The 14,176-nt window shown below is 37.2% G+C and overlaps 1 protein-coding gene across 8 annotated transcripts in view; it reads left to right on the top strand.

The window, feature by feature from the left end:
* Positions 1–14,176, top strand: part of tenm2b (teneurin transmembrane protein 2b) — a 324,894-nt gene that overhangs the window by 247,489 nt on the left and 63,229 nt on the right. For all 8 annotated transcript variants that reach the window (XM_067423508.1, XM_067423509.1, XM_067423510.1 and 5 more), the window contains one exon: positions 9,629–9,867. In XM_067423508.1, coding sequence (XP_067279609.1) covers positions 9,629–9,867 — 239 coding nt within the window. The remainder of the gene's footprint in view (positions 1–9,628; positions 9,868–14,176) is intronic.

Below are 14,176 nucleotides of genomic sequence, written 5' to 3' on the forward strand. Positions count from 1 at the left end.
AAAAATGCAGGCTCACTGTGACTAGCTATGCATTGCAAGACTAATTATCTTATGAAATATGATCTCCATTGTTATCTCCCGTCAGTGCATGAAAAATGGCCCAGTTCTGAGGAACAGCAGAGGGAAGAAACTTTTTTTCTTCAAATTGTTTTCCTCCGGGACGTCACACCAACATCAAAATCTCAGCCGAGTGTTAGTGTGAGTGTGTGTTAATAGCGCAGTATCAGAGTGCACTGAACACTTGAGCTCTGGGAACCCTCCTCCATAGTCTTGAGTTTTAAGCCTCTTGTTCGGAAAGCTCAGTATTTATCCAGAAAAAAAACTGGGCCTGCCACAGAGATAGAGCCCAATTAGAGGTGGTTTACTTGGGCTAAAACTCCTGCAGTGCCCCCCTGAGCTGGAGCTAATGACGGTGTGCTCCATCTTAGTGGACGGAAATGGGAGAAGATTCTCTATTAGGCGTCAGGGAAGAGGTTGTGTGTCTGCCTGCTGTCTCTTTCTTTTCTTTTTCCCTTCTATCGCTTTCCCCGTGGGCTTGTTTGAAACACCGGTGTCATTTCTCTCACTTGTTCTGCACATGACTTGTCATCCGCTAACAGGCCTCGAACTTCTCCACAGAAAAATACAGAAAAGAAATACTTGCCTTTCCTGCTCTGAATCTCAGCTAACGCTAACTGCTTTTGTTCGGCTCCAGACATAATCGGCCCAGATGGAATCTGCAGACTTTTTGGACGGATTTTGAAAGGAAATCTGTGGAAAGAATTAAACATGGTAAAATGTGTTAAGCTAAGAGTACTGCAGTGGTTGCGTAAAACATTTAGACTACAATTTAAATGTTTGGTGTTGGGTATTATTGTTGTTATTATGTTTTTGAAAGAAGTCTCTTTTGCTCACTAATATAATATTGTGAAAATATTGTCTTCAGATATCATGATGATTTGCTGCTCGAGAAATTTATTTGCTTTTTTAATTGAAATTAACAAGAATGGTAGCTTATACAAAGTAAGAGACCAATGACACATAAATACTCACACAATAGCTAAAAAAACAGACAAACAGAGAAACACTGTTTGCCCCGATTGTATATCTAATTACAATATGCTTACAATATTTCTACTTATCTGTGGATATAATTGGAATTTGTAAATAAATTCAATTTAAATTAACTTTTATTATTCTTCCTGAGACCCAGAAAAAAAAACTTTTTGTTGTTGTTGTTTTCTTTTCTTTCTTTTTTTAGCATTTGTTTCATGTCATTACATTGTTTATGGCATAGAAAAATATTCATATATTATGCTATTTCCACAGTAATGGACACCAGGGGCCTATACCATGAAGCCGGTTTAGTTGGCTAGCCAGATATGTTTAAGCATAGTTTGTGTCAATCCTGAGTTCCAGGTACCATTAAAGTGGTTTGGCTTTTAGCAGTGTTCATCTTCATAGTAACTTACGCTCCACAGCTAACCTGCTCCAGGGCAGGTTATGTTCTGGGTAAGAGATCTCAGACTGAATTGGACCAATCAGCTGGGAACAAAGTGACAAACCTCTGATGCAATAGTTACTCCACCTTTTTCTACTCCAAATCAAAGCTCACTACATAGCAAATGTTTTTTAAAGACTGAAGTGTCTGACATTTTTAATTATTTATATATCATTTATATAATTTGTATACCCTTAATCATTTAAACATGTATCCTTTTAGTTAATCATTAAGGCACTTTGTTAAAATTAATATAAATAGCCTATATAAAGGTCATACAAATCAATAAATTAAGCTATAAAGATTACTACATGTGATAAATGTTCAATTCTCTGTATATCAAATAAACTAATGGCATAACTTTTACTTGAAATGTCATAGTAAGATTTATTACTATTATTTTAAAGTGTTCCTGTTTTATAGACAGCTCTTTTCTTCTTGCTTTGTCAATTTGTTTAAATTCTTAATATTTTTCAATCATGTAATATTTTGCAGAAGAGAGAAATGAATCTCACTGTTTCTCTTGTGAGAAGTCAATCTCAGTTAAAAAATAAAATTACACACACCGGCAAAAGCATTGGGATTTTGAATCATTGGGGTTTCAGGATTTTTTTAAAACTAAACTTTGTCTAAAGATAATTCTCAACTATGCTATGAAGGACATAACGGAATTAATATACCATTTTACTTTATGCAATATGTGGTTAAAAAGGGTAGTCCCATTCATTACAAATGTATCTATAGAATGTATCTAATTTGCATATTAAAGTGTTCTTGAGGCAACATGTAATGAAAAAATAAGTGTAATAATGTGAGTAATAATTGGCATAATTTTCAAGAGTGCTAAATTTGATCACTATTGTAAATTGATGTCAGTCATTTTAAAGACCAAGGAGAAGTTGTTGTGTTGTCAGTTGGTGAAACCTCCATACATTTTGTATCTCTGTAGAGCCCTGAATGTGATCTTTAAACTTTGACATGTATGGTCTCTGAAAAAATTCACTAAAATATAAAGTCCACTACACTGAACAAAAGCCTATTCCTGGGTCCCTGGAGTTTAATTTTTTCAAACAGTTTGCTGGTAAATATTTTGTTTGTGTGGAAACAGTGATGCATTTTTTCAGGATTATTTGATAAATAGGAAGTTCAAAAGAACAGCGTTCTTTGAAATAGAAAGCTTTGTAACATTATAAATGTTTTACTGCCACTTTTGACCAATTTGATGCATTCTTGTTGAAAATAAATATTACTGACCTCATTTTTGGTTTCTGACATAAAAAACATCAAAATAGATAAATATATATTCAATAATCTTTAATTTGAATAATTATTGTGCATATATTAAATCTGTTGTGGTTTACGTTTCATCTGAACTGATGAACTGTGTGATGTTGTGTATTCAGACTCGCTTGAACTGCTGTTTTTTCCTCACTCACAATGACCAAAGTGAGGACGCTTCAATTCTCAGATGGTACAAAATGGAGATGTGTTGTGCAACGTTATTTTCTTAAGTGGATGGGAATCACTCTTATCTACGCTCTTCACTAGCTGGAGACAGATGAGAATAAAGTGGAAAGAATGTAACAGCCTCAGCTTGAGGTTTCTGAATGCTGCTACAGCATCCAGTATTGGGGACAGCGGTAGATCGATGTGCTGTATGAGAGAGAGTGTGTCTCCAGTGAGTCCTTTCAATGGATCTCAACATAAAACCGTTTTTGGTTGGCTGAGCTTCCTGGAGACATTTATCATGTTTTGAGTTTGTGGAAATAAACAGCAGAATTGCCTCTATGGAAAGACCATATATTTTGGTCATCACATGCAAACAGTAAAGGACCATGGCCTTGAAAAAAAATGTTGAACACCAAACCAGAGGCTTCGTCACTGATTCGGAAATCCCAATTAAGTGGAATATTTTGGACAGTTCGACTGTTTATATATTTGTGTGGAATACTAATTCACCTTGAGAGATGTTTGTGTTTGTTTGCGTTCTCGGTTAAATCTCATGTTTGCTTGTTAATTGCTCTGGACCGTTCCTCCTCTCCCACAGGAGGAGAGAAAAGGTGTTTACTGTGAAAGTGAGATTTTTTGCGGCTTTGCCTCGCTTTTGCTTATTGCCATGTTTCTCGGTCGTGCTCTGTTGGTGTGGATGGTTCGCTTGTGAGATATCCCAGTAGGGCGAGCTTTCTTTGATTGGCTTACTGTTGTTTATTCGCTAACACAAATTAACAAGTTTTTTTTTTACAAATAAAAATGTGAAAAAATGTCAGTAAACATTAGTAAAAGTTTCAGAAGTGATTATAAGCATCATGTGTACAACAGTGGCCTTTGCAGATTTAAGATCCACTGTGATGAATCTATCTATCTATCTATCTATCTATCTATCTATCTATCTATCTATCTATCTATCTATCTATCTGTCTGTCTGTCTGTCTGTCTGTCTGTCTGTCTGTCTGTCTGTCTGTCTGTCTGTCTGTCTGTCTGTCTGTCTGTCTGTCTGTCTGTCTGTCTGTCAGTCCGTCCGTCCGTCCGTCCGTCCGTCCGTCCATTAATGCTATATAATTTTAAAACATTCTTGTGAAAAGCACAGTTACATTAAAAAAGAATAAGATAGAGCATCAATTAATTTACCTTCTGTATGACATTTTACAATTAGTGTCTGTCAGGGATGATGTAGCTTTGCGTCACATGTGAAACCCACAGGGTCTGTCCCGTTTGTGTTTGTTTGCATGCTCATTAATCAATATGTGTGTGAAGTGAACCTAAATGTTGTTTCCATTATTTTTTAGACAGGGGCGGCTGGTAGGTTTGAAAATAGAGGAGGCTAGTGTTGTCACAATACCAAAATTATGACTTACAGTACCAGACTAAAATCACTTGATACACTGAAAACCCGAATAAGTTGATGGAACTCAATTGATTTGAGTAAACTCGTTCCCTCAATTCAGTTGAGTAATGGAGTCTCCTAAAACTTGTATATTTAAGTTCACTTAACTTGGTGCTCACGTTCACTGTACTCAAATTGTTAAGTTCACCAAACTGGGTACACCAGAAGTTCAGTACACCATGCTGGGTACAACCAATCAAAACTTCAGCATGCAATGCAGCATGAATAAATTATACATCTGAATTGTGACACATTTTCTTTGATTCTTACTATTTGCTTTTATTTTTGCTCTTTTGTTCTGATGTTTTTGTAGCTTAAAAAAAATATCACCATTGTAGAGATTCATACACAGATTCTTGATGTCTGTGCATGTCTAACTAATGCCGTAGATTTAAACATTTTGTGCACAAAAAATACAATTATAAATTGTTCAATTACCACATGAGTAAAGAATCTCATGGATATTTTTATTAATATTTCAAAACTATTAATAACTGCTTTGACAACCAGAGCATTAGACTGCATTGTTGCCAGACAGAACTCCTTGAATGGCCAATCACATCAAAGCAAGACCAGAGTGAGATTTTTTAATTAATTATGATTTTGAGTTCATTCAACTTGAAATCTTAAGTTTATGTATTTTGTAGGTTAATAAGTTTTACTAACTTATATTTTTGAGTTTTTGGACTAAACTAGTAATATTAAGTCAAGATTAATTGATTTGTTTAAGTAAAGACAACATTAGGGTTAACAGTGTACCGATACTGAATCGATACCCGAGAAAAACAAACAAACAGAAAAGTAATTTAAATCACCTTTATTTATATAGCACTTTTTACAAGTCCAATTGTTTCAAAGCAGTTTCACAGTGTTACACTGTAAACAATTATTTAGAAAAAAAGTTACCTGGTTGCCTTAAAATTTTTAGTTCATTGAAATTAAATTTTTGAGTTAATACAATGAAAATTTTTTGAGATTCGCCAGCCTTTATTAAAATATTATTAAACAATTTTGTAAGCATATTGGGTAATTTTGTGTGTTTTATTTCAAATGCCAAAACATGCCAAATAGTGCTATTTTCATGATTTATTAATTTTTTTTAATGTGGTTTAGATACAATAATATTTTGAGTTTCTATTTATTAAATAAGTGTCCTTCATTGTATCAACTCAAATTTTTAATTTCAATAAACTCAAATTTTTAAGGCAACCAGGTTACTTACTTTTTTAAGTTAAACCAACAAAATCAGCAATAATTTTTTACAGTGTAACAGGAAGATAATGCAACAGAATTTGATTCAGCTGTACAGCCGCTCAAGTGAAAACAGTGATGTTTTCAAGCTAATTTTAATTATCATATAGTGTCGATGCGGGCGGATCAGTAATATAGTTGAAATTTAGGTGTTCCCAATTGAGCAAGCCAAAAGCCAAAGGCAATGGTGGCAAGGAACCAAAACCTCTTCAGGGCCAGAATGTTATCAATCATGTTAACACTAACCATTCAATATTCTGAACAGGTTGGGATGGCCAGAATCGTTTTTTATGATACAAATAATTTCATATTTTTAAATGTAATTTTATAATTACAATATAGATATTTATTGTATCTTTGTTTTTTTAATAAAATTAGCAAAAATGCATAGTCTTCACTCTATAAATGAACTATACACTGGTTCTTAATAAATGCATTAAAGTTATTCAGTCAAGCATGGGGTAATTTTTTGTTTTGTTTTGTTGTTTGATTAACATTAATCAAACAGAATATAAGGTGCAGTCCTTTAAGAGCACCACCGACACAATACATTGTAACGCATCCTATTTCTTACTTAATTCTGTATACGTTCACTAAAGAAATATCTGATTGTGTTTACATTGCCAGAATGTGCATTTTTACATATTTTTGAATAATCTGCTAAACTGACATCCTGATCGCATGTTGTTTGAGTGAAAGCCGTTTGGGTTAGAGTCCGGCAGTGCGAGCAGGACCCCCTTCATGCTTTATTATCTCATTCATGCATGTTTCTGTTTCTTTCTTTGTCATGCGCTGGGCATTTTTGACTGTTCTGCTTCCATTGTTTAGTGAACGGTGGAAACAGAGCTCTCCACACACGTCCTGACTCCTGCTGTCACACATCAATGCAAATGAAAAGAAATACTGCTCTTATTGGAGTGCTGTCCTTCATAAAGTACCAATACTAATACAATTTTATATCTTATCGTTTTTCTAGTCCCGGTATATCCTAGAGGAGGCACACAAAATTGTAGCGGTCGGATCCCCTCCCAACGATTTTTTAACTGCTTTTAACAGCTTTTTTGCGTCACTTTTAGACAGAAAATTTACAGAAAACAACACATACCGCAAGACAATATCAATATAATTTCACTACTCTAGCCTATCACTAGAAGCAAATATCCACCCTTCTGTCCTTTAAATGCCCTTGATCGGCCGTTTAGTGAAGCTGATTGCTGTAGCCTATATCTTATCTTAGCCTATATGTGTGGGGTCTTCCTTCATTTTGAATTTGTAGCTATTCTATTCCTTCAGACACACAGGTTTTGTAGATTCTGGACATTCGGGAAAGAGCTTGTGGTTACACTTATAGAGGTGAAATTACAAACAAATACACATTCTGAGACATACAATTTATAACTGGGGTTTTTATTACATTAAATTGTCCTTCTCCTATTTTAACCTCAACATTTTGGGTAGGCTATGCCTCCCTTGCCTTCCCTGACAAACCGCCAATGCTTGTAGATGAAGCTCAGGGGTTTATGACTGTGGGTCACAATATGAATATGTTGCTACAATAACACTTTTATTGGCTGCTTTGTTGTGCCTCCTTTTCTGTCTTTCTCCATTTCTCCATCTCCGCCTCGCTTTCACACATCTCTCACCTTCTCATCTTCCAAGGCAGTGTAATGTAATTTGGCCTAGAGGGATGATTATTCACTTGGCCTCTGATATCTGGCTTTAACGCTTATTTTAAGCTGATTCATCACATGTCTGTCAAACCACATGATGAAATGTGTTTGGACTTTAAAGGATTCTAGAATATTATCTGCTCTTTTAAATATAGATTTTTTTCTTGCATACTAATGTGATGGCACACCCTGCTATGGAAAGACAAAGTTTTATGATGTTTCATATTCCGTGCTGTGTATTATAAAGCTTGATTGGAAAAATGCTTTCAGCAAATCATGAAGGCTTGCATGAGTTTTACCTTGAGCCGAGCTTGTCCACAGATGACCGTGACCGCACAGTGAGAAAGCACGGTTTAGTGCGAGGCCACGTGCACAAAGTAAAGGCGTAGGGAATGATAGATTTTCTCTATACCCACTTCACTGCTCTCATCCAGCTTGTATGAAAAATACAGTTCAAACTCAGCCACTTATTCTGCTGTGAATTCGAACCATGGCTGCCCAGAAACCTGACAGTGCCGTTTCAAAACCTGTTACTTCTTTCCAGCACTGAAATGAGCAGCAGCAACCGAATGCAGAAAATTTAAACTAAAAAGAAAACTCTCTTGTTTTTTTTCTCTCAACCGTTTCTTTCCAAAGCATATGACTTACTTTCTTGACAATACACTCCTTAAAAAAACACACACAAAAAAACGCCTCAGTCATATCGACTCTTTTCATATTATGTTTATAGGGTTCCGTCTCGTGATGTGATGTCTAAATACATACACATACAACCCCCAACCCCAAATTAATGCTATTATTCTACATGGATATATTAAATTGATTTAAAAAAAAAAAATGACAGGACATGTATAATAAATTTATATTTCAAATAAATGCTGTTTTCTTCTTTTGAACTTTCTAATCATCAAAGAATCTAAAAATCTTTCCCACAAAAATATTGTGCTGTTTTCAACATTGATATTAATAATAATAAATTATTAAATGTTTGAGCAGCAAATCCACATATTAGAATTATTTCTTAAGGATCATGTGACACTGAACACTGGAGTAATAATGCTGAAACTTCAGCTTTGCCATCACAGAAAGAAAATAGTTATTATCATTTTCATTATTACTGTTTTACTGTAAAAATAAAATAAAATAAAAAATACAGCCTTGTTCAGCTTAAGAGACTTCTTTCAAAAATATTGAACAAAACATACCAACCACAAACTTTTGGTGGCACAAACGGTAGTGAATCGTGACATGAAAGTGAGTAAATGGTGTCACATGTTATTCCAGACTGTTAATCCGGTTAATCTCAGATCTGACAGCTAGCTATAGATTTGCTGCTAAGTTTTGCAGAAATGAGACACTGGCCAGTGTGCATGGGCTGTTCTGGCTGTGGGCAGCAGGGAGCAGTTGGATGCCTAGCTGGGGGGCAACAGAGAGGCCTGGTGGAGTCCGACTGGACCTCCTGTCCCGAACAAGACACATGGAAAAAGATCTGAGGCTGGTTTAGCATAGGACCTCAGCCTGAGCCAAACCTAGTGCTCATCAAAGCTTCCTGGTCAACTGTCGTCTGCTTTCATCCCCTTCCCATCTGCCCAAACACGCACACACACGTTCCCCCTTTCAGCCCACATTTGACTCTGTCTGCCATGGCTACCAGATCTGGCATTATTTGCAATAACATTGCCATCTACCTTATCATTTGTACTCTCATTTTATGTCTGATGGTCATAATCTTTTTAATTATAAAGGTTTGATGCAGCCCAGAGTGCTAAGAACTTTTATTCAGCATCCTACTAAATCTTAGCAAGAAGAGGGATTTAACAACAACAAAAATCAATTCTCTCTGCTGAGCAGTCGATTGGAGTTGTCTTTATGATGCATTCAGTCTATACTGCTAGTACACAAAGTAGTAGTCTGATGCCTAATACTTTTTAAATGACCAAAGCAATGTTAAATGAGCCTCATTTAAAGCCATTATGTTCAAATTGAACTCCTGGTTGTTAGACAAACTACAGCATGAGAACGAAATGAACAACATGGAAAATGCTCTTGAAAAATGTGAATGAAACAAATAGCCTACTCCCCAGAGTTAGCCAATCAACAAGCTTAAACAGGCTTTTTTTTAGTCTTTCAGCTCATTAAAGAAGGGTTTTTTTTTATGAGATTTATCAAAGCCCAGTAAATCCATGGGCATATTGACAATTTTCAGAACGTTTAGACTAGTGATACTGTAAAATAAACAAGAGATTTGCCGTCTGCTGGCATTAGTTCAGATTAACAGCTGAGTCATGTTAGAATGGTGCTGAAAAGTACTGTTATTGTTTTTTTCTTTCTTTCTTCTTATAGGCACTTTCTTTTTAAGACACCGTCTGGGAGCACTCCTCTGTTCAGCAGCTCTTCACCAGGTTATCCCTTGACCGGTGGTACCGTCTACTCTCCACCTCCCCGACTCTTACCCAGAAACACATTCTCCAGGAGTTCCTTTAAACTGAAGAAGCCCTCCAAGTACTGCAGCTGGAAATGTGCCGCTGTGTCTGCGATCGCAGCCGCTGTGCTGCTGGCTGTCCTGCTCTCTTATGTCATAGGTATGTTATATCTATATGTTATGTATGTTCTTTATGAAATCATTATGCTGTACTAAACAGTAAGTCTGCTAATGTACTATGGCATTGTTCAAAAAATGTATTGTTGCAAATTAGTTTGTAAAAATAGTCACTAAAATGAAATGGCTTCCTTTTTTGTGCCGACCTTGCTGACTCAGCATGTCATGCAACATGCCATTCATTTTTTGCCATGGATGATTTTGTCTCCAAATAATATGCAACTGAGTATTACAGAAAAAGAATTTCCAGTTCAGATGAAATTTTCATGTCATTAGTAGGTATTAAAGGTATTGTTCACCCAAAAGTGAAAATTTCTCCATGATTTACTCACCCTCAAGCCATCCTAGGTTAATATGACATTCTTCTTTCAGATGAATATAATCAGAGTTATATTAAAATATGTTCTGGCTCTTCAAAGCTTTATAATGGCAGTGAATGGCAGCCCAAAATTTGAAGCCCAAAAAGTGCATCCATCCATTATAAAAGTAATCTACACGGCTCTGGGGGTTAATAAAAGCCTTCTTAAGTGAATCGATGGGTGCTTTGTGTAAGAAAAAATATCTATATTTAACAAGTTATAAAGTAAAATATTTAGCTTTCTCCAGACCTCCTTCCTGCATTTATAAAGCTTGGAAGAGCCAGGACAATTTTTTTAACTCTGATTCTATTTGTCTGAAATAAGAATGTCTTATACACCCAGGATGGCTTGAGGGTGAGTAAATCATGGGCTAACTTTCATTATTGGGTGAACTATCCCTTTAATGGCAATATCTAAATAAATGGAAATCTGGCACTTTTTTTGTTTTTGTTTTTTTTCGGAGTGATTATTGCAGTTGTCATCACTGGCAGAAAGCGTCATATATATTTGTAAATTATATAAATAATATTGGTTTGCTAAGATTTTGATATTAATAAATATTATTATCCATATTCTTTGCACAGTCACGTCCTTGATGATTTACACTTGAGACATGTAGAAAAACTCACTTGTTACTTTATAAGCAATTTATAATTTATCACGATGCAAACAGTGATATTTAATTCACATTTTACAATATAGTCATGCATACTTAGGTCCTGAACTGAATTCACGGATCTTTGATGGAACATTTATTGCTGTCAAAACAATAAGTCAGCAACCACGGAATGATAAATCAATTAATTTAATTAGACACTCCTTAAATGTCATGAGCACAAGCTAGTGTAGTTAGCAGAGGGTTTGCTGGGCAGTGCTCAGTGTCCTCTAGCACACTATGGCCTTTTAAAGCTCAAAGAATGACCCTGAAATGACTCGCTCAGAAGAATGACATTTATCACGAAGAACGAAGCGCTTCAAAGCTTCTTTGATAAACCATTGATGTGTGTTATTGTTGTGGTACAATTGCAGCAAAGCAAATACCCACGCAGAGGGGCGGAAGGAGCCTCAGCGTGTAGACGTTTACTTCAGACGGCAATGTGTGCTTCATCTGCCGTTTGATATGGACTGTGATTCCGATGTATTTGGGGAAGGAGGGTTTGGTCTTATCAAGGCATCTCTCTGCAGGGAGTGCTGCGTAGTTTCAAGTGTAAAGTTCCTCTCTTTTTCTAAAAAGGAGTTACCTTAGGTTTAGCTCTTAGCAGTGAAAAGTTATAGTTTTTTCTGATGCATCCTCAAGTGAATTTGTAAAAAAAAAAAAAAAAAACAGAACAGAACAGAATACACATTTTGGTGTATTTTCATTGCTGAGAGCTGCACTCGAACAGTAAGAAAAGGTGGCACTAAAGGCGAAACAGAGACTGCGTGTTGAGTCCGATAAGAGTCAACACAGTCCATGGTAAATGTCACCAAGCACCTTGAGTGTGCGCCAGCATGCAAGAATGTTGCACCTTTACAAAGCAGTGAAGAAAAACAGCCGTCTGTCTTTTCTGCTCGAATAATCTGCACATTTACATGTTTAACATCTGATTTGTTTTTCTTTGTTTATTTTGCAGGAGCTTTGGCTCTCTCTCTCTCACACACACACACACACACACACACACACACACACACACACACACACACACACACACACACACACACACACACACACACACACACACACACACACACATCTTTTTGGTGACTCACCATAGACATAATGGTTTTTATTCGGTACAACCTGTATATTCTATCTAGGTTGCACTAAACCTACCCATCACACACAAATTTTTTACATGTAAAAAACAAAACAACAAACAAAACATTCTGTATGATTTATAAGCTTGTTTCCTGGGGATCTCAGTTTAGATCCCCATAGTAACACAAGTCCCCATGAGTCTGTGTGCATTCAGGGTTGAAGTCTCCACTGGGATAGAACAACACGTGCACATAAATTTTATGCTCAGGGTACTTTAGATGGTTGTGAGCTTTTAAATGAAAGTGTATTTGTGTGTGTATCTGGTGTGCAGTGGCCTGGAAAGTGTTTTGTAAACTATTCCAAAACTTCAGGGACTTTTGCCAATACAATGGGACTCTTAATGCATATGTGTGGCTGGTCCACTGAGCTGTAACCACACAGTGAGCAACACTGTTCATTCCCTGAATCACACTGGTTCTTGAAAGTTTGCACCACACTTCACAAAACACCCTGCATTTGAACGCACTGTGGGATTAAAGCCACAGCTTCAACCCAAACTTTTGAACGGTAGTGTATTTATACTTCAACTTTTTTTTTTACTCAGTGGTTACAGATGTGTTAGAATCTAGCCACAGGAGGTCACACGCCAGTGTACCTTTTGTGCCGGTCCCAAGCCCAGAAAAATAGAGAGGGCTGTGTCAGGAAGGGCATTCGACGTAAAATAGTTTGCCAAATTCATTATGCGAATCACGAAAATGACTTCCATACCGGATCGGTTGGGTCCCGGGTTAAAAACAACCACCATCAGTGCCGTTGACCTACAGGGCACTGGTGGAAATGGGGCTACTGTTAGTCAAAGAAGGAGAGGAGGAAAGTGTGTTAGAGGAGGAAGGCGTGTCCATAGGCAGAGAGAGAAGAGGAAAGGCAGCTGTTTAGGACTGAAAGTAGGGACTTTGAATGTTGGTACAATGACAGGTAAAGGCAGAGAACTAGTAGATATAATGGATATAATGCAGAGGAGGAAAGTTGACATTCTGTGTGTCCAGGAGACCAGGTGGAAAGGGAGCAAGGCTAGAAACATTGTAGCAGGGTTTACATTTTTTTATAATGGTGTGGAAAGGAAGAAAAATGGAGTTGGAGTTTGTGAAGAATGTTCTGGAGGTAAAGAGAGTGTCGGATAGGTTGATGAGTCTGAAGCTGGATATTGAAGGTGCGATTTTGAATGTTGTTAGTGCCTATGCTCTACTAGTAGGTTATAAGCAAGATGAGAAAGAAAGATTCTGGAGCGAGTTGGAGGAAGTGATTCAGACTGTTCCCAGAGGTGAGATGGGGTGATAGGGGCAGATTTGAATGGACATGTTGGGGAAGGGGATAGGGGGGACGAGGAAGTGATGGGCAGGTTTGGTCTCCAGGAAAGGAACCCAGAAGGACAGAGGTTGGTAGACTTTGCTAAAAGTATGGAGATGGCTGTGGTGAACACGTACTTTGAATGAGGAAAATGAATGAGGAAAATGACAGGGAGAGAAGAGTTGTAGAGGCAAATATTGTTGACCAGGAAGTAGAAAGTATTAGCAAGGGTGAAGTTAGGAGAGCTTTGAAGAGGATGAAGAGAGGAAAGGCAGTTGGTCCTGATGACATACCAGTGGAGGTATGGAAGTGTCTAGGAGGGATGGCAGTAGAGTTTTTAACTAGGTTGTTCAGCGAGGTTTTAGAGAGTGAGAGGATGCCTGAGGAATGGAGGAGAAGTGTTTTGGTGCTGATTTTTAAGAACAAGGGAGATGTGCAGAGTTGTGGAAACTACAGAGGTATTAAGCTGTTGAACCATACAATGAAGTTGTGGGAAAAAGTAGTGGAAGCAAGGCTAAGGGGAGAAGTGGACATTTGTGAGCAGCAGTATGGTTTCATGCCAAGAAAGAGCACTACAGATGCATTATTTGCTTTAAGAATGTTAATGGAGAAGTACACAGAGGGTCAGAAAGAGCTGCATTGTGTCTGTGTAGATTTAGAGAAAGCATATGACAGAGTGCCAAGAGAGGAGCTGTGGTATTGTATGAGGAGGTCTGGAGTGCCAGAGAAGTATGTTAGAGTGGTGCAGGATATGTATGAGAGCAGTAGGACAGTGGTAAGGTGTGCCATAGGTGAGACAGAGGACTTCACGGTGAAGGTGGGACTACATCAACGATCGGCTCTGAGCC

This window comes from Pseudorasbora parva, chromosome 18 (genome assembly GCF_024679245.1).
Source record: "Pseudorasbora parva isolate DD20220531a chromosome 18, ASM2467924v1, whole genome shotgun sequence".
In the NCBI taxonomy this organism is placed as follows: domain Eukaryota; kingdom Metazoa; phylum Chordata; class Actinopteri; order Cypriniformes; family Gobionidae; genus Pseudorasbora; species Pseudorasbora parva.